The sequence below is a fragment of the Mobula hypostoma genome, chromosome 7 (assembly GCF_963921235.1).
Source record: "Mobula hypostoma chromosome 7, sMobHyp1.1, whole genome shotgun sequence".
In the NCBI taxonomy this organism is placed as follows: Eukaryota; Metazoa; Chordata; class Chondrichthyes; order Myliobatiformes; family Myliobatidae; genus Mobula; species Mobula hypostoma.
The window spans coordinates 151,099,134-151,119,830 of NC_086103.1; the positions used below are offsets into that span (position 1 = coordinate 151,099,134).

General features: G+C 35.9%; 1 protein-coding gene across 7 annotated transcripts in view; it reads left to right on the forward strand.

Annotated features, from left to right (window-relative positions):
• The window catches only part of pds5b (PDS5 cohesin associated factor B), a 270,645-nt gene that overhangs the window by 134,726 nt on the left and 115,222 nt on the right, over window positions 1-20,697 (forward strand). For all 7 annotated transcript variants that reach the window (XM_063054295.1, XM_063054288.1, XM_063054290.1 and 4 more), the window contains 2 exons: window positions 11,443-11,588; window positions 15,371-15,522. In XM_063054295.1, coding sequence (XP_062910365.1) covers window positions 11,443-11,588; window positions 15,371-15,522 — 298 coding nt within the window. The remainder of the gene's footprint in view (window positions 1-11,442; window positions 11,589-15,370; window positions 15,523-20,697) is intronic.

Genomic DNA, 20,697 nt, shown 5'->3' on the forward strand with positions numbered 1-20,697 from the left:
TTCAACTTCAACCCTACCATCAGATGCTATCATGCTCTCTAAGTAATTGAACTAATTGCTTCGTTGCCCACTTTCAGTTCACATTTCTGTATTTCTTTCTTTTTGTGACAACCATACATTCGGTCATCTTGCAGTGACAGTCAATCCTCTCTTTGCACGTTCTTCGATTTTATCTACTATTTCTTGGAGCTTCTTTTTAGAAGTAGCTATCGGCTCTGTGTATTTTTTGGTTGTTCAAATTGTATCCACCAGTTATCATGCCTAGAATATTGCTAATTTATCTGAGAACCTTCTCACTATAAAGTTTGAATAGGTCAGGTGAGAGAACGCTGCCCTGTCTGACTCCCCTCTTAATCTGGACAAAATCATTTGTTTCATTTTCTTTCTTTCTTTCTTTTTAAATCTTTTTATTGAATAAGTATACAAAGGGTAAACCATAAAGGCACTAATACACTGTTAGAAATTACAGGAGATATTAATACAGAAGAAAAAATTGATACAAACAGTGCAATTTAAACATAAAATAATATGGTAAAATAATAGTATACTGATTTTTATATATATATATATCAATAGAGAAAAGGAAAAAAAAACCCCAAAAAACCCCCCCAAAAAAACCCACCGTGCAACTAAACTAAAAGCAAAACAAAGCAATGGGCTAACTTGGAAACAGGTAGAGTTAAAGAACTTAAAATCACGTCCTCAAACCTGACCTCCATTAAAAACAGTTAAAAAAAAGGCAAGAAGGGAATATAAATATGGAACAAAAGAGGAAAAAAATTACATTAAATGAAAATATTGAATAAAAGATCTCCAGGTCTGTTCAAATTTAAGTGAGGAATCATAAAGATTACTTCTAATTTTCTCCAAATTTAAGCATAATATCGTCTGGGAAAACCAAAAAAAGGTAGTTGGAGCATTAGGCTCTTTCCAATGTTGTAAGATACATCTTTTCGCCATTAAAGTAAGAAATGCAATCATTCTACGGGCTGAAGGGGAAAGATTACTGGAAATTTTAGGTAATCCAAAGATAGCAGTAATAGGATGAGGAGAAATACCTATATTCAATACCTTTGAGATAATATTAAAAATGTCTCTCCAGAAAGTTTCCAGAGTAGGACAAGACCAAAACATATGAGTTAAAGAGGCTATCTGCCCCGGACATCTATCACAAAAAGGATTAATATGAGAATAGAAACGAGCTAATTTATCTTTGGACATATGTGCTCTATGAACAGCCTTAAATTGAATTAGGGAATGTTTAGCACAGATAGAGGAAGTATTGACTAATTGTAAAATCTGCCCCCAGTCATCCACAGAAATAATAGAACCCAATTCTTGTTCCCAATCTGACCTAATCTTATCAAGTGGAGCTTTCCTAAGTTTCATAATAATATTATAAATAATAGCCGTTACACCTTTCTTACATGGATTAAAGTTAATTATAGTATCTAAAATATATGTAGGAGGTAGCGTCGGAAAGGAAGGGAGTATAGTACTTAGGAAATTTCTAACTTGGAGATATCTAAAAAAATGTATTCTTGGTAAATTATATTTATTAGATAATTGTTCAAAAGACAAAAGGGAACCATCTAAAAATAAATCCAAAAACCGTGAAATACCCTTAGTCTTCCAAATTTGAAACGCACGATCCGTGAAAGAGGGAGGAAAAAATATGTTACCTAAAATAGGGATCGCTAGCCCAAATTGGTTGAGATCAAAAAATTTTCTGAATTGAAACCAAATACGCAAGGTATACTTAACTATCGGGTTAGAGACCAGTTTAAGGCATTTCAAATCAAAAGGGAGAGAGGAACCTAAAATAGAGCCAAGTGCATAGCCCTGAGCAGATTGTAATTCCAATACTACCTATTTAGGAATGGATAGTGTATCTTGGTCAAGTAACCAAAATTTCATATGTCGAATATTAATTGCCCAATAATAGAATCTAAAGTTAGGTGATGCTAGACCTCCATCTCTCTTGGCTTTCTGTAAGTGTATTTTACCCAATCTCAGGTTTTTATTTTGCCAAATAACTGAAGAAATTTTAGAGTCAACTTTATCAAAAAAAGATTTTGGAACAAAAATCGGTAATGCCTGAAATATATATAAAAATTTTGGCAGAATAAACATCTTAACTGCATTAATACGACCAATCAAAGTTAAATATAATGGAAACCATTTAGATGAAAGTTGAGTAATATGATCAATTAAGGGTAAAAAATTAGTCTTAAATAAATCTTTGTATTTACAAGTAATTTTAATCCCAAGATATGAGAAATAATTATTAATCAATTTAAACGGAAAGTTATGATACAAGGGAAATTGTTTATTAATCGGAAAAAGTTCACTCTTACTAAGGTTTAATTTATAACCTGAAAAAAGACTAAATTGTGCTAATAAATCTAAAGCAGCAGGGATAGATTTTTGAGGATTAGAAATATATAAAAGTAAGTCATCAGCATAGAGTGATACTTTATGGGACTTTAGGCCCCGAGTTATCCCAATAATATTTGGAAATTCTCGAATGGCAATTGCAAGAGGTTCTAATGCAATATCAAATAATAAAGGACTAAGAGGACAACCTTGTCGAGTACCTCGAAAAAGAGGGGAAAAAACATTTTCAATTCTCATGCCTGTTATTTGTTCCCAATACATATTTTTGATGATTCTGATATCTTTCCCAACAATGTCCAAGTGCTGAAGGACTTCTTTTTTTTAAATCTTTTTATTGAATAAGTATACCAAAAGGTAAGCCATATAAACATTAATACAATGTTAAAATATAATAAAATTACAGAAGGTCTCAATACCAAAAAAAATACTACAAACAATGTAATTTAAACATAAGAAACCAAGATAACATAATAGTATACTAAATTTTATATATATATCGATAGAAAAAAAACCCCAAAAAAACAACCCACCGTGCAACTAACTAAAAGCAAAGCAAAGCAATGGGCTAACTTGAAACCAAACAGAGTTAAACTTAAAATCACGTCCTCAATCCCGACCTCCATTAAAAACAGTGAAAAAAAAAACAAGAAGGGTATATATTACATTAAATGAAAATATCGAATAAAAGATCCCCAAATCTGTTCGAATTTAAATGAAGAATCATAAAGGTTACTTCTAATTTTCTCCAGATTCAAACATAATATCATCTGGGAGAACCAAAAAAAGGTAGTTGGAGCATTAAGCTCTTTCCAATGTTGTAAAATACATCTTTTCGCCATTAAAGTAAGAAATGCAATCATTCTACGGGCTGAAGGGGAAATATTACTAGAAATTTTAGGTAGTCCAAAGATAGCAGTAATAGGGTGAGGAGAGATATCTATATTTAACACCTTAGAAATAATATTAAAAATGTCTCTCCAAAAAGTTTCCAAAGTAGGGCAAGACCAAAACATATGAGTTAAAGAGGCTATCTGCCCCGAACATCTATCACAAAAAGGATTAATATGCAAGTAAAAACGCGCTAACTTATCTTTGGACATATGTGCTCTATGAACAACTTTAAATTGAATTAGGGAATGTTTAGCACAAATAGAGGAAGTATTAACTAATTGTAAAATCTGCCCCCAATCATCCACAGAAATGGTAAGCCCCAATTCCTGTTCCCAATCTACCCTAATCTTATCAAATGGAGCTTTCCTCAGTTTCATAATAATATTATAAATCATAGCCGATGCACCTTTCTGACATGGATTAAGGTTAATTATCGAATCTAAAATATATGTAGGAGGAAGCATTGGAAAGGAAGAAAGTATAGTACTTAGGAAATTTCTAACTTGCAAATATCTAAAAAAATGTATTCTTGATAAATTATATTTGTTAGATAGTTGTTCAAAAGACATAAGGGAACCATCTAAAAATAAATCCAAAAACTGTAAAATACCCTTAGTCTTCCAAGTTTGAAAAGCGCGATCCGTAAAAGAGGGAGGAAAAAATATGTTACCTAAAATAGGAATCGCTAACCCGAATTGATTAAGATCAAAAAATTTTCTGAATTGAAACCAAATACGCAAAGCATATTTAACTATTGGGTTAGACACCTGCTTAAGGCGTTTCGAATCAAAAGGGAGAGAGGAACCTAAAATAGAGCCAAGTGTATAGCCCTGAACAGATTGTAGTTCCAATGCTACCCATTTAGGAATAGATAGTATATCCTGATCAAGTAACCAAAATTTCATATGTCGAATATTAATTGCCCAATAATAGAATCTAAAGTTAGGTAATGCTACACCTCCATCTCTCTTAGCTTTCTGTAAATGTATTTTACCCAGTCTCGGATTTTTATTCTGCCAAATAAATGAAGAAATTTTAGAGTCAACTTTATCAAAGAAAGATTTTGGAACAAAAGTTGGTAATGCCTGAAACACATATAAAAATTTTGGCAAAAAAAACATCTTAACTGCATTAATACGACCAATCAAAGTTAAATATAAAGGAAACCATTTAGATGAAAGTTGAGTAATATGGTCTATTAATGGTAGAAAGTTAATCTTAAATAAATCTTTATATTTACAAGTAATTTTAATCCCAAGATAAGAAAAATAGTTATCAATCAATTTAAATGGAAATTTATAATATAAGGGAAGATGTTTATTAATCGGAAAGAGTTCACTCTTACTAAGATTTAATTTATAACCTGAAAAAGAACCAAATTGTGCTAATAACTCTAAAACAGCAGGAATGGATTTCTCAGGATTAGAAATATATAAAAGTAAATCATCAGCATAGAGTGATAATTTATGGGACTTTAATCCCCGAGTTATCCCAGTAATATTTGATGATTCTCAAATAGCAATTGCAAGAGGTTCTAATGCAATATCAAATAATAGGGGACTAAGAGGACAACCTTGTCGAGTACCTCGAAAAAGAGGAAAAAAAGGTGAGTTTAAAGAGTTAGTACGGACCGAGGCTACAGGGGAATGATATAACAGTTTAATCCAGGATATAAATTTCAAGCTAAAGTTAAACATTTCAAGCACCTTAAATAAATAAGGCCATTCTACTCTATCAAAAGCTTTCTCGGCGTCTAAAGAAATAACACACTCAGGAACATTTTGTGAGGGAGTATAAACGATATTTAACAATGTACGAATATTATAAAAAGAGTAATGACCTTTAATAAAACCCGTTTGGTCTTCCGAAATAATAGAAGGAAGTACTTTTTCTAGTCTATTTGCTAATAACTTAGAAAAAACTTTAGAATCAACATTTAATAGAGATATTGGTCTATAAGATGCACATTGAGCAGGGTCTTTATCCTTCTTTAATATTAAAGAAATTGACGCTCTATTAAAAGATTCAGGAAGTTTACCAAGTTTCAGAGAAGCCTCAAAAACCCTACAGAGCCAAGGAATCAATAAAGAAGCAAAACATTTATAAAATTCAACGGTAAACCCATCCGGGCCAGGAGCTTTCCCCAAATTCATAGAAAGAATAACATTCTTAATTTCATCCATAGTAATGGAAGTATCTAATATAGAAGACATATCCTGTGAAATCTGAGGGAAGTCTAAATTATCTAAAAAATCATTCATATGTTTAGAATCTCGAGGAGACTCTGATTGATATAAAGAAGAATAAAAATCACAAAAGGTTTGATTAATCCCCACATGATCCAGTATCAATCGATCATTTTGGTTATAAATCTGATTGATTTGAGATTTAACATAATTAGATTTCAATTGATTAGCCAGCAGCTTGCCAATTTTGTCACTGTGAACATAAAATTCACTTCTTGTTTTCTTTAATTGGTTTACAATCGAGGACGAGAGTAGTGAACTGTGTTCCATTTGAAGTTCAGTTCTTTGTTTGTATAACTCCTCAGAAGGAGCCATAACATATTTCTTATCAATTTCTTTAATCTTGTCCACAATTACCATCTCCTCCTGCTTCTGCTTCTTCCTCAAAGCAGCAAAATACGAGATAATCTGGCCACGAATATAGGCTTTAAAAGTGTCCCAAAGAGTGTTAACCGAAATATCCTCTGTATGGTTAATTGTAAAAAAAAGCTCAATCTGTTCATTCATAAAGTTAACAAAGTCCGAGTCCTGAAGCAACAGCGAATTAAAACGCCATTGTCTATTATTTTGTATATTGGCCATAATTTTAGTAGAAAGCTTAAGTGGAGCATGATCCGAAATGGTTATAGAATCATAATCACATTTAATCACTGAAGAAATAAGACGAGAATCAATAAAAAAATAATCAATTCTTGAATAGGAATGGTGAACATGTGAAAAGAAAGAAAAATCTTTTTCCTGAGGATGCAGAAAACGCCAAATGTCCGTTGACCCAGAATCAGAAAGGAAAGAGTTAATCAAAGTTGCAGATTTATTAGGTAAAGTCCGTAAAGGAGCCGAACGGTCCAAGGCTGGAGACAAACAGGTATTAAGATCTCCGCCCCAGATCAATGAAAACTCGTTCAAATTCGGAAACTGATTAAATAATGATTTATAAAATTCCGGACAGTCCATATTAGGAGCATAAACATTAACCAAAACTACTTTTTTTATTAAATAGTAAACCACTAACCAATAAAAATCTACCATTCGGATCAGAAAAAATATCCTGTTGTATAAAAGTAACTGAGGAATCTATAAAAATAGAGACGCCTCGAATCTTAGCATTGGAGTTCGAATGAAATTGTTGTCCCTTCCAGAATTTGAAAAAACGTAGTCTGTCCCCCCTCCGTACATGGGTCTCTTGTAAAAATAAAATTTGTGCTTTGAGTCTCCGGAACACTTTAAAAACTTTTTTCCTTTTAATAGGATGATTAAGACCATTAGTATTCCAGGAGACAAAATTAATAATAGACTCCATAAATCCTAAAGTCAACCCACAGCAAGGAGGATTGACGATAGGCTCGACCCACGAACCCAGAGAGGAAACAGAACATACAAAAGATACCGGGAAAAAGGACGCAACGAGTACTTCAATAATGTATATAGCCCAAAGAGAAAAAAACTGAAACGTGAAGCCCCTCCCACCACCCCCACCCCAAAACCCCAAGGCAAAATCTAAAGCAGACCTGCCCGAAAGAAGCAAGCGCTAAAACTACCCCCATGACTTCCGGTATACGCTCCCTAAAAAAAAGGTATAAATATGAAAAAGATCAGCTAATTGTAAAACAGTAAAAAAGTAGAGAAAAAAAGGTAACTCAATTAAAATACACACACAACAGAACAAAAGCCAGAAAATATATATTAAAAAAAACCACAATAAACCCCAAACCCATGAATAAACAAAACAACAAGAAGAAAAAATAAGATTATTACCATAAACTAGTTATAAAAAGCAAAACAAAATAAAATTTAAAAAAACTACAAAATTTAAGGCCACACAGGAAATACGTAAAATGACAATAAGGAAGTAACCACCCAGAATCCCCTGGGAAAAGAAAGAAATGACGCAGCTAAAAAGAAAGTTTAGCAACCATATTAAGAAATCAAAAATAAACTTTTCTGCCCAAATAGGGCACGAAAAAGTTAAAACCAACCAATTCACAGCCTCCGATCAACGGAGATAGTTAAAAAAAAAATAACAATTAAGATGTTGAAGGTGAAAGTTGATCCAGATAACTCTGGGCATCCGATGGAGAATCAAAAAAACGAAGGACTCCATCTGACATGCGAATCCTTAGACGTGCAGGGTACAGCAGCGCTGGTCTTAAATCCATCTTATAGAATTCCGACATCACAGATCTGTAGCGAACCCGTTGGTCCCAGATTGGTTTACTGAAATCTTCCACGAATCGGAACTTAAGATCCGAAAAATCAATGAAACCTTTAGATCGAGCGAATCGAAACAGTCTCTCCTTGTCTTGAAAGTAATGAAAACGTAAAATAACATGCCTAGGTCTATCTGACCTAGACGAGTGTGATGGGACTCTGTGAACATGATCCAGTAGCGGTGGTTGGTCAGGAAATACAGTAGGGAATGCATCTTTTAAAAGTTGAGAAAAATACTTCATGGGGTTGTTAGATTCAACAGCTTCACGCATCCCAATCATTCGTAAATTCTGCCGTCGCATTCTAGATTCTAAGTCAGAGTTTTTAAAAGTCAGAAAGTCAAGTTTCTTCTTCATTACATTAATTGTTTCTTCGATTTTCCCAATCCTAAGCTCACTTTGTTGCGCGGATTTTTGAAGATCAGTTATAGCCGACTGATGTTCCGCAATAGATGTTTGCATCTTATCAATTGAATCGGCAATTTTCTGGAGATTAATTGAGATTTCCGTATGAATCAGGTCCTTAACAGAGATAGCGATTTCCGTACGAATCATCTCCGTAACAGAGGTTGAAATTTCCCTCTGAATTAACTCCGATATAGCTTTCAAAGTCACCGGTGATTCAGTCGGAGGAAAATCCATACCTTTCGGTTTAACCGGAGGTTTACCATCCTTGCCGTTTTTCCCGTTCTTAGACATAGCAGATCTAAGACGCATCCAGTTATCGGAGAGTTCAATTTAATTCAAAGTATAGTAAGAGTTAATACCTTAATGGTTAATTAAAGTATAGCTGATCATAGAGAAAAAAACTCAAGAGGTAATGGAGCGAGTCAAGAACGCGACTTCACTCCATGAGCGCTACCGGAAGTCCCCCCAAGGACTTCTATAAGCTCTTCATGTTTCAACTTATCAAAAGCTTTGGTATAACTGATGAAACTTGGGTACCAGTTTTTTTTGTGTGGGAGGAGGTATTTGGAGGGGGTGTTGATTGTGCCTGTTCTGTTTTTGTATTCTTTTGTGTGGGGAAGTGGGATTTAGGAGTTGATGATCGTGCTGCCTTTCTTTTCTTTCTTGGTTTCATGGCTATACCCAGAAAAGAAGAATTTAAGAGCTGTACACTTTGATAATGAATAAATGAACCTGAAGTGTTTCTGGACCTCTAATAGTGCACTCACAAATCATTCTAAGGATGAAGAATGCATTTCGCGTTCCACTATCTTTAATGAAGCTGTACTGCTCTTGAGTGGTCTCCAGTTTCATGCACTTTCTTCCTCTCATCATGATGATTCATAGCAGGACTTTCACTAACGTGACTCATTAAACTAATTGTGCAGTGTTACTGGCATTCAATTGCTCTAGGTTTTGTTCTTGCAGTGCGATAAATGCTGACTTACTCATTTCCTCGGGTATTTCCCCACTATCATAAACGTATTTCATTCAGCAGATCATTAAATTAGTTTCACTTAAAAGCTGAATGGAGGTTTTTGTTTTCATTTAATAGCAATTTCATATGTTTCTAATTTTTTTAAATAATTAAATTTTAGTTTTTTTAATATTCTCTATGTTTGGAAACTGAAAAAGTTTTGTGATGCATTATGTTGGCTCAGTACAAATACTCTATAGCTCCAATTGTGAACTGCTTTTGCTTAAAGAGTTGCTTGGTGGCAAGACTTAGAAAAAACAGGAGAGAGGGGGAAAAATATTATCTGAAATAAACTACATTAAGAACCTAGTTTGCATCATGTAAATAAAATATACCAGGTGAGTAATAGGGTCCTTTTGCTGTGTGTCATATAGCCCATGTATTCTAATGACAGCAATGTTTTATCATTGCAATTGCCTCCAAAGTTAATAGTTCTACCTGGTTAATAGTTTGATATTGAAACTTAAGTTCTCAATCCATGTCGGCAGTCATCACAGTGATTTGCCTCATTTCTATAATGTTTTTCCTATTTGCACACTTCACCCATGTGGTTGGTTGCATAGCATTATTTAAGTGACCAGATCAAGCTGGATGTTGCTCCCTCTCATCTCCTGCAGTGTCCTCTTCCTCACTTGTACTAAATTGGTAAAAATGCATAGGTCCCTGTCACATGGGCCTCAATGTTGCACAAACAGGTGGCAAGTTATAGTAAGGCCTTGGCTGACCTTCTACTGAATTTCCCACCTCAAAATACGCTGTTAGTCCTTGACACGAAACAAAACTTAAATGGAACCTTGCCTCTTTCTAAGTTGCCGTGGTTTAATAAAGCTTTTCAGTGTGTGATGTGAGGAAATAACTTAAAACTATCAAACTTGATTTCAATAGTTCTCAAAAGTTTAAAAAAAACATTTTAACAAGTGAAACAGATTAAAATAAAATAATCATAAAAAATGTAAATAATAACTACCAAATTTCCAGCTTAGGAATTCGCATTCTGATGATTATGGATTTGATTTTCCTAATCGGAATGGCTGATATAGCATTGCAGCGATGTTTTGGAATTGATGGCCAAAGGCAGTTAGATTGAGCTGAACTCTATAAATCTGTTTCCAAATATATTTTAGAAAGCTATCAAATTAATCTTGTAGGTGAAATTAATATGCAGGCCATCCTCTGATTACAAACGAGTTAAATATCCCCAAGTCTATTTTTTTTGTAAGTCACAAAAAAGTCACATAATATGGTAACCACTCCTCCATGCTATTGTAATGAATACTATAAAAGTATGTAAGTTTGAGAAGTAAGAACAATTACTAAACGTATAGGCAGAGAGGTACCATTTCTACCATATAGGGATGAATATATTATCTAAGTCAGACTTTTGAATTTGATAATATTATGGGATCTCTTGCATATGTAGGATGCCCATACGTTGTGTGTTCTTAACCCAGCAATGGCCTGCACATGATAAATTGCTCATAATTCTGTATTAGTAGATTGAGGTAATTTGGCACTATTCAAACTGAAATGTTTGCTTTGACATTACTGCCTGACGAAAAGCAAAGTATGCAAGTTCATTCCAAGTTTATTATATGATTTCAGTCTGACATGTAGAGCCATCCAAATATTACAATACAATAAATTAAACCAAATCTACTTCTGTTTGTTTCAGTTGCTAGTTGCACATTCCTTGTGTTTTAAGGTTTTAATGTATTAAGCTGCTAATAAGAATCTAGTGTAGAGTATGTTAGTATATTACCAGCAATTACTGGGTTGAATGCATTTTACTTTTGTAGTCCAGTGTGTGTGTGATCTCAAGTCATGAGAGAACAAAGTTCTTGAAGCCTCAGTTTATTTATCCTTTTATGAGGATTGCGATTTTACAGCCAGTCTTTCTTTCAGATGGTTTTCATCAATCCATAATTATCAACATTTCAGCTTGTCTGTAAAATGATCCTATTTTTGGTTACTGTAAATGAAGAATAAAGGTTAAATTTGGATTATCTCTAAATATAGTGAATGACAATTCACAGGAATTTCAGTACAGTTCCATAGGTTCCAGTTATAATAAAGGGTTGTTATTACTAATGTCTCCTGAGCAATTTAAAACAGAAGCAGTAATGAGATTTCAAGGTAGATTGCCTTTACCTGAATGTGAATGCAGCAGCTTATTCAATTTTGGAAGGTAAATGGAGGTAGTGCCTTAAAACTGAAAACTGCTGTTTGGCGTTTTGTGTACTGAGCTGAGCTGTAAAAATATGACTATCGTTTATTACAGAGTTTCTCAAAGTCAGATCGCATGATCCCGAAGAAGCGATAAGGCACGATGTCATTGTATCAATTGTAACTGCTGCTAAAAAGGACCTCTCACTTGTTAATGATCAGCTGCTAAACTTTGTAAGAGAGAGGACTTTAGACAAACGGGTGAGAAGATTTGAGTTTTATCTTTAAAATGCTGTTCTCTTCTGCTTATGTTAACTTTTTTTGGTGGGGATTACATCACTAACTATCCACTGACCCCAAACCTTCTTATTATTACTCTCCATGATGTTTATAGTTTTGAATAGAGTTTGTTTTCCTTTTTTTCCTCTTGTTCATTACTGTTTTCCTTTCTTAATTTTGGGAATTGACGGGGTTCAGCATTCAAACTTTTTGGAATGCCACTTGAAAACTATTGTGCAGCGAACAAGACCTAGAATAAATTACTCCTTGTCTTTGATTTGTTAGCAGATTTATTCTGAGAACCTTGTATGTTTTTTTTATATATCCCTATTAAGAAACTAGAACAAGATGGGAATACAGATTTCCTCAATTGTCAGCTATATAGGCAGTTGTGCTGAATGATAAAGAAGCCAGTATGTATTTATGAGATAGCTGAATAAATACTCTGCCTCAGTTTTCTTCCTACTTAGGGCAGCACAGTGGTATAACTAGCAGAGCCATTGCCTTGTATCGCCGGAGACCCAGGATAAGTCCTGACCTTGGGTACTGTCAGTGGAGTTTACAAGTTCTCCCTGTGATCTCATGAGCTTGTAGACTTACAGTTTAGATTAGATTATGAGGACACACAGTCCTCTTTTATTGTCATTTAGTAATGCATGCATTAAGAAATGATACAATGTTTTTCCAGAATGATATCACAGAAACACATGACAAACCGACTTAAAAACTGACAAAAACCACATAATTATAAAATATAGTTACAACAGTGCAAAGCAATACCGTAATTTGATAAGATCAGACCATGGGCGTGGTAAAAGTCTCAAAGTCTCTCGAAAGTCCCATCATCTCATGCAGACGGTGAACCTCCAGCGCCGCAAACCTGCCGATGCAACATCCTGGAAGCATCTGACCACCGTCCGACTCTGAGTCCGTCCGAAAACTCCGAGTCTCTGACACCGAGCACCATCTCTGCCGAGCGCTTCGACCTCGGCCCCGGCAACAGGCAATAGGCAAAGCTGATGATTTGGGGCCTTCCCCTCCGGAGATTCTCGATTGCACAGTAGCAGCGGCAGCGGAGCGGGCATTCCAGAAGTTTCTCCAGGTGTTCCTCCGCACTTCTCATGGCTGTCTCCATCAAATCAGGATTGTGCATGGCCCCCTAGTTAACACATATCGATATCAATTTGGAACGGTCACGCCGCCATCTTCTCCTCCCTCCCTAGTTTGGTAGGTTGATTGGCCACTGTAAATTACCCTCATCGGTATTAGATTCTGGAGGGGTTAACTAGAAAGTGGAGTGGATATTAATAAATGGGATTAATGTAAAATTAGTGTAAATGAATGAATTATGGTCGGCATGGGCTGAAGACTTTTGTCAATATATCTTACTGCTCATTAGGGCGGCAGTGAAGGTCCTCCATCTCTGGTGGTGTTCAGGGCTTCCTTCATCATGTCATTAGCTTCCTCCTGGTTTTCACCACTGTCAGTCACACAAGTCCCAGATGGATACTCAGGAATACAACTGCACTCAGATGTAGAAGGATTCTTTATCGTTGTTTCTGCAACAGTTTTGTTTTACCAGTCAGAGTTGTTAGCCCTGAGCTGAACCCCTGAACTTAGAGAACCAGAGGACCACTCTTAGACTGGCCTCTACCCTTTGACCTGTTTGGCATGGGTGACCCTATCAAGAGCCAAAGTATGAAGTCCTGACTCCAGCCTTTAAATTGCAAGAAAATGTTTGTGAACCCTTTGCAATTACCTGATTTTTCTGGATTAATTACACACAAAATGTGATATGATCTTCATCTCTCTGGATCATTGAGGCACACATGCCTCCAAACCCAATGACAAGTTTGTCATCCTCTTAGAGGTCAATACATCTATATTACTGCTTATATGATCTTTCATGAAGTTGCCTATTGGGAAAATTTCTTATCACATCCACAGCCTGTCACAGTTTAGCTGACTTTCTGGACTTGCATCGGAATACGGGTGTCTGGAATTGTTATCCAGTCTTATCTTTTTATAGCATAACCTAACACTTGAAGTGAATGCTTGTATACATTGTAATAATCAAAATTGAAGGTTTAAGTTTTTTAAATTAAGGCTCAGACAAGATACTATTCATAAATTTATCCAATTATTCATTGCATTTTATTGCAGTGGCCAATTGTGGAGACTTGCAATTATATTTTTGCTCTGTTCTTCTGTAGAATTGCATGCTATGACTACACCAGACAGATGGGCACACACACAGACACCAACATAGGCATGTACACAGACACAGGCATGAACACAGACACGGACACACAGACAGACGTACGCACACACGATCTTTTAAATCAGCGGTTCTCGACCTTTTTATATCATGGATCCCTAGTAATCACCGAGGGATCAGTTGAACCCAGGTTGGGAACCCTTATTTTAAATAGAATAAAAACATTTATGCTTATTTCATTATTTTCAATTAGAAACCATAGGAACCATAGAAAAACTACAGCACAGAAACAGGCCTTTTGGCCCTTCTTGGCTGTGCCGAACCATTTTCTGCCTAGTCCCACTGACCTGTACACGGACCATATCCCTCCATACACCTCCCATCCATGTATCTGTCCAATTGTTTCTTAAATGTTAAAAAAGAACCAGCATTTACCACCTCGTCTGGCAGCTCATTCCATACTCCCACCACTCTCTGTGTGAAGAAGCCCCCCCCTAATGTTCCCTTTAAACTTTTCCCCCCTCACCCTTAACCCATGTCCTCTGGTTTTTTTCTCCCCTTGCCTCAGTGGAAAAAGCCTGCTTGCATTCACTCTATCTATACCCATCATAATTTTATATACCTCTATCAAATCTCCCCTCATTCTTTTACGCTCCAGGGAATAAAGTCCTAACCTATTCAACCTTTCTCTGTAACTGAGTTTCTCAAGTCCCGGCAACATCCTTGTAAACCTTCTCTGCACTCTTTCAACCTTATTTATATCCTTCCTGTAATTTGGTGACCAAAATTGAACACAATACTCCAGATTCAGCCTCACCAATGCCTTATACAACCTCATCATAACATTCCAGCTCTTATACTCAATACTTTGATTAATAAAGACCAATGTACCAAAAGCTTTCTTTACGACCCTATCTACCTGTGATGCCACTTTTAGGGAATTTTGTATCTGTATTCCCAGATCCCTCTGTTCTACTGCACTCCTCAGTGCCTTACCATTAACCCTGTATGTTCTACCTTGGTTTGTCCTTCCAATGTGCAATACCTCACACTTGACTGTATTAAACTCCATCTGCCATTTTTCAGCCCATTTTTCCAGCTGGTCCAAATCCCTCTGCAGGCTCTGAAAACCTTCCTCACTGTCTACTACACCTCCAATCTTTGTATCATCAGCAAATTTGCTGATCCAATTTACCACATTATCATCCAGATCATTGATATAGATGACAAATAACAATGGACCCAGCACTGATCCTTGTGGCACACCACTAGTCACAGGCCTCCACTCGGAGAAGCAATTCTCTACTACCACTCTTTGGCTTCTACCATTGAGCCAATGTCTAATCCAATTTACCACCTCTCCAAGTATACCTAGTGACTGAATTTTCCTAACTAACCTCCCATGCGGGACCTTGTCAAAGGCCTTACTGAAGTCCATGTAGACAATATCCACTGCCTGTGTTAGAATTGTGTAGAAATAAAAGATATTGTATATCCAGTGGTTTAATTAAGTATTAATAAAGTAATACTTATTTTTCCTCCCCAGTGGAGAGTGAGAAGAGAAGCTATGATGGGTCTGGCACAGATCTATAAAAAGTATTGTCTACAAGCTGAGGCAGGAAAAGAAGCTGCCAAACAGATTTCATGGATTAAGGACAAACTTCTGCATATATACTATCAAAACAGCATTGATGACAAGTACGTGGTAACTTTTGGACATAAATGTAATGCAGGTGATTGTGGCAATTCTAACTATCAAAAAACAAAAGTTATGATTGTACCTGTTTTACAAATATAAAATGCCTGCATTATGCACGTTATGATTTAAATCATTTTCTTGCCATGTTAAGATTAATAATTGGTGACGCTATAGGTCTTTTACATCATGATTTCACTGTTGCAGGAGGATATTCAAATTTATACCATTGAATTACAGCAAATTTTGCAAATCTGAAATGAGAAATCCTGGTAATATATCAAAGACTTCTTTTTTTATTTCTTGTTTATTTTCTGTGGCTTTGTCCAATTATAGCATCTTCTAGTTCTAATGAAACGTGGATAACCTTTTCTGTGTCTAAATACTATATTATCCCGACTTATTTAGACTTTCATTTAATTCCTAAAATTTACCATATTTAAAATATGATGGTAAAATGCTGAACATTTTTTTTGTTCTGTGGTAGTTTTTCAAAGGAGATGTGATCTTGGGTAATATCCTTGCCAATTTGTAGACATGAGAAATTGGCTCTTAGAAGATGAAACTTCCAGCTCCGCTGATACTTAAATAGGAGATTGACTTTGGACCAAGTTACATTGTGAAGTAATCTTAGTGCCGTTACCTTGATTTTTTTTTTTTGCCCTGAATCTTTTTTCCTTGATGTGTATATGCATTTTATTTGTGATAGCTCTGCCTTTCAATCAGTGAACATCAGTGTTTTATTTTTAAGCTTTGTTCCTTTACTGTGGTGATAGAAAATGAAGGAAGTGAGGAGTATTTATTTATGATTGTGCCTCTTATGTTAGTTTCATAACCGCAGCATACTGGCACCATATCAAATGCCTAGTGTGTAGTAGAAGGCTGTGGTTTGTGGATTGCTATTCATAAAGTAGTAAATTTATTTAAAATATATTGATCACAATTGTTTGCCAATTTAGCCATTATCAAATTTTATACCATGCCAGTTACTGTTCCATGTGTAACTGTTATACTTAGTGAGCTTTGATGGACTGACATGTCAGACACCAGACTCCCAAGGCAACAGATGGATAGAGGAGTAGATTCAAGTTTTTTGTTTCAAAGCCTCCTTGTCAGAAATTCTAAAATCCCAAGAGATTGCAGAAGTTCCTAGCCCTTGAGTTAATCTGTTTGTTGGGATTGTATCAAAGCCTGATGTAAATGGTGGGAGGAACACATCACCTCCCAAAATACCCACCCATTAGTTGAGCACCTCCTGACCCATATGCACAGCGTATACAATTCTGACCCTTCAGTACCCAACTTGAGTGGAAGCAAGTACTAAATCCTGAGGACTTTCTGAAAAGACTTTCCCAATATTTGTTGCTATTACATGCCCACTTTTAACTCCCTCCAAAAAGTAGATTAAAAACAATATTTTGATAGGTTAGTTTAAGACCACAAGGAATATTTCCAGTCTTTGGCTTGTTTCTTTTATCTTTGGAACATCTACCCAACAAGCTTGTATATTGGGTGTAATTTGTATAATTCATAAAAATTGCTGTCATCACCCCAGAAAAGAATGTTTACTCTTCTTGCAATAATATTTGTTTTTATAGCCTTGGATGTGTTTACTTTTAGCGTCAAAATATCGTCACTGACAGAAGTAACTTAATATATTTTGAATTGCTATTTTCTGGACTTCATTATTTCTACTCTTAAAGAAATTTTCTATCCTTCCTATTGAATTAGCTGTGTATTTTAAGAAGATATGTTTCACTGTTTGTCTTCCATGTCAGGATGGAACAGTTCTCCTCAGTTTTCTTACATTGCCCGAACAAATGGTTGATATTTGTATTACAGGTCTCTTCTGGCTTGGAGGCTAGTCACTGAGTAGAATTAATTGTAAATTTTACTTAGCTCATGGGCTTAATATTCTTTCCTTTGTCACTAAGATGAATGTTGTTTTCAATTTAAATCATTGATAGTAAATCTCAACAAATTGTCATCATAGATGCAGATTGAACAAATCCCCTAGCTAGCAATAGATTAACATTCTTTCTTAATATCCTATGTTCCCTGAAAAATTATATGCTAAGACTTGGACAAACTATTCAACTAAGAGAGAATGACTGATGACTTCATTAGCCTTTTTAATTTACCCTTAAATGCTTTCTTCCTGTCAGTGACTTACTGTTCTGCTGCCTGTTAGTGGTATTATCCTGTCAAACTTATTCCCCAGGAGGCTAGCCTTCATTTGTTATGTATTTGTGAATAACAGTTTAACCATAAAGTTATTCTATTACAAAATTGCTCCTGATATTTTTTTTCTCCCTTTCCATATACAGGGCAGGTGTGTGATTGATCACATCTTAGTGGTCATACAGTACTGTGCAGTAGCTAGGGTTCCTAAGGCTTTTGCACAGTATTATATGTACCAAATGTTTACCAATATTAACAAAAACTTAAGACTCACAGATATTGCTGTTTCATGGGCAAATAAAGAGAGGATAGTGTAGATGGCTTTCCACCGTGTGCTTCAAATCAAATCAAAATTAACCCACGCAGGAGATGATACAAAAAACAGCCTGCTGTACTTGCAAAAGTCTGAGGCATCTGCAAGTGAGAGAGATTTTATATACCTCAGACTTTTGCATAGAACTGTATCTCCATCACAGCCTTAAACATTTTGCTTTGAATTCTGTGCAAACAAGTTAGATTAATTTACCAGAGATTCTGACAAGATCTTTACATCTTACTGAGTTCTTAGCTGTCCAAGGATCCTACTAGTGCAATTTTAGAATCCTTGGGATAAAGCTGAGGTGCTGCTAAATTTAACAATAGCAATTTATTCCTTGCAGAAAATAAATATGCCTGAAAGCTTGAGTGTGCCTAATCGTAACCAGCTTAGCAGCCCAATAGCAGATCATATGAAGCTCTTAATTACTTTGTTCCAGGACCACGCTGGGGATAGAATATAATTTCTTATTCTTTTTAATGAACATCTTTTCCCTTTGTCCCCTTTTCTGTGTTCACTACCTCTGTAACTTCCCATTCATAGTCTTATACTTCGATTAGATTGTGCGCTCCTTCATTTCCCACGTGTTCCTCTGTATACTACCGTCTTCAATTTTTTTGTTGTCAATGCCAGCAACTTAGTTTATTAAATCTCCTTTTTGTTGATTTCTGACCATCCAACTCTTATTGTTGGAAATAATTCTAAATCACATTTACCATTTCATTTAAAATACTTACTGCTCTTTCCTCAAAGAAACAACCGATGGTTGAAATATGAGCACTTGCCAGAACTTGGGAAGATGGATTAAGCAGACTTTTCATGGAAATTTGACACATCAACAGAGTTTTTCATACTGTAAAACTAATATATAGACCATAAGATATAGGAGCAGAATTAGTTCACTGGGACCATTGAGTCTACTCCACCATTCCATCGTAGCTGACTTTTATCCCCCCTCAACACATTCTCCTGCTTTCTCCCCATAACTCTTCACACCCTGACTAATCAACAACCTATCAACCTCCACTTTAAATACGCCAAATGACTTGGCCTGTACAGCCATAAATTCCATAGATTCACCACCCTCTGGCTAAAGAAATTTATCTTTTATCTCTCTTCTAACTGGATGCCCCTCTATTCTTAGGCTGTTTACTCTGATCCGAGACTCCCCCACTATAGGAAGCATCCTCTCCACATCCACTTTATCTAGGCCTTTCAGTATTTGATAGGTTTCAATACAATACCCCATCCCACCCCCATTCTTCTAAACTCCAGCCCAGAGCCATCAAATGCTCCTCATGTTAACCCTTTCATTATTGGGATCATTCTTGTAATTTCCTCTGGTCCCTCTCCAGTACCAGCATGTCTTTTCTAAGATTAGGGCCCCAGTACTGCTGACATTGTAGTCTGACCAATGCCTTATAAAGCCTCAGCATTATATTCTTGCTTTTATGTTCTAGTCCTCTAGAGATAAATTCACATTGTATTTGCCTTTCTTGCTATTGACTCAACTTGCAAGTTAACCTTTGGGGAATCCTGCACAAGGACTTCTAAGTCCCTTTGCATCTTTTGATTTCTGAATTTTCTCCCTGTTTAGAAAATAGACTATGCCTTTGTTCCATCTACCAAAGTGCATGACCATACATTTCACAACACTATATTCCATCTGCCTCTTCTTTGCCCATTCTCTTGATCTCCCTGCTTCCTCAACACTGCCTGCCCCTCCACCTATTTTCGTATATTGTCTGCAAACTTGACCGCAAAGCCATTAATTCTGTCATCCCAATCATTGACTCATAACATGAAAAGAACTGGTTCCAACACTGACTGCTGTGGAATGCCACTGTTCACTGACAACCAACCAGAAAAGGCTGTCTTTATTTGCTCTCTTTGCCTGCTGGCAGATAACTAATCTTCTATCCATTCTAGTATCTTTCCAGTAATACCATAGGCACTTGTTTGGCTGCCACATGTGCAGCATCATGTCAAAGGCCTTCTGAAAATGATGTAAGCTACATCCACTGGCTCTCCTTTGTCTATCTTGCCTGTTATTTCTTCAAAGAGTTCCAACATATTTGTCAGACAAGATTTCCCCTTAAGGAAACTGTGCTGACTTTGGTCTATTTTATCATGTGCCTCTAAGTACTCTGAAGCCTCATCCTCAGTAATGGATTTCAACACCTTCCCAATCACAGAAGTCAGGCCAACTGGTCTGTAATTTCCTTTCTTTGCCTTCCTCAAGAGTGAATTAACATATGCAATTTTCAAGTCCTCTGCAAATTTATTTTTAAAAGGTCACTACTAATGTCTCCACATTTTCTCCCCATTTAGAAAGTAGTCTATGCTTTTATTCCTTCTGCCAATGTGCAAGACCATGCACTTCCCTACAATATATTTCATCTGTCACTCCTCTGCCCATTCTCTCATCTGTCTAAGTCTTTCTGCATATTCCCTCCTTCATCAATCCTATATCCCTCTCCACCTATCTTCATATCGTCCCCAAACTTGGCTGCAAATACAGTATAGGATGTCACATGTTGGTGTTACCTATAAATTATTTAGACCTTTCTTCAAATTCACTGCCCCACATCCCCACATGCCTTCTTTTCTAAAATATCATGCATTCCATTTAGGGTGACTATCTTTCTAAAATTTACTTTTAAACAAGTCATGTTTGGAA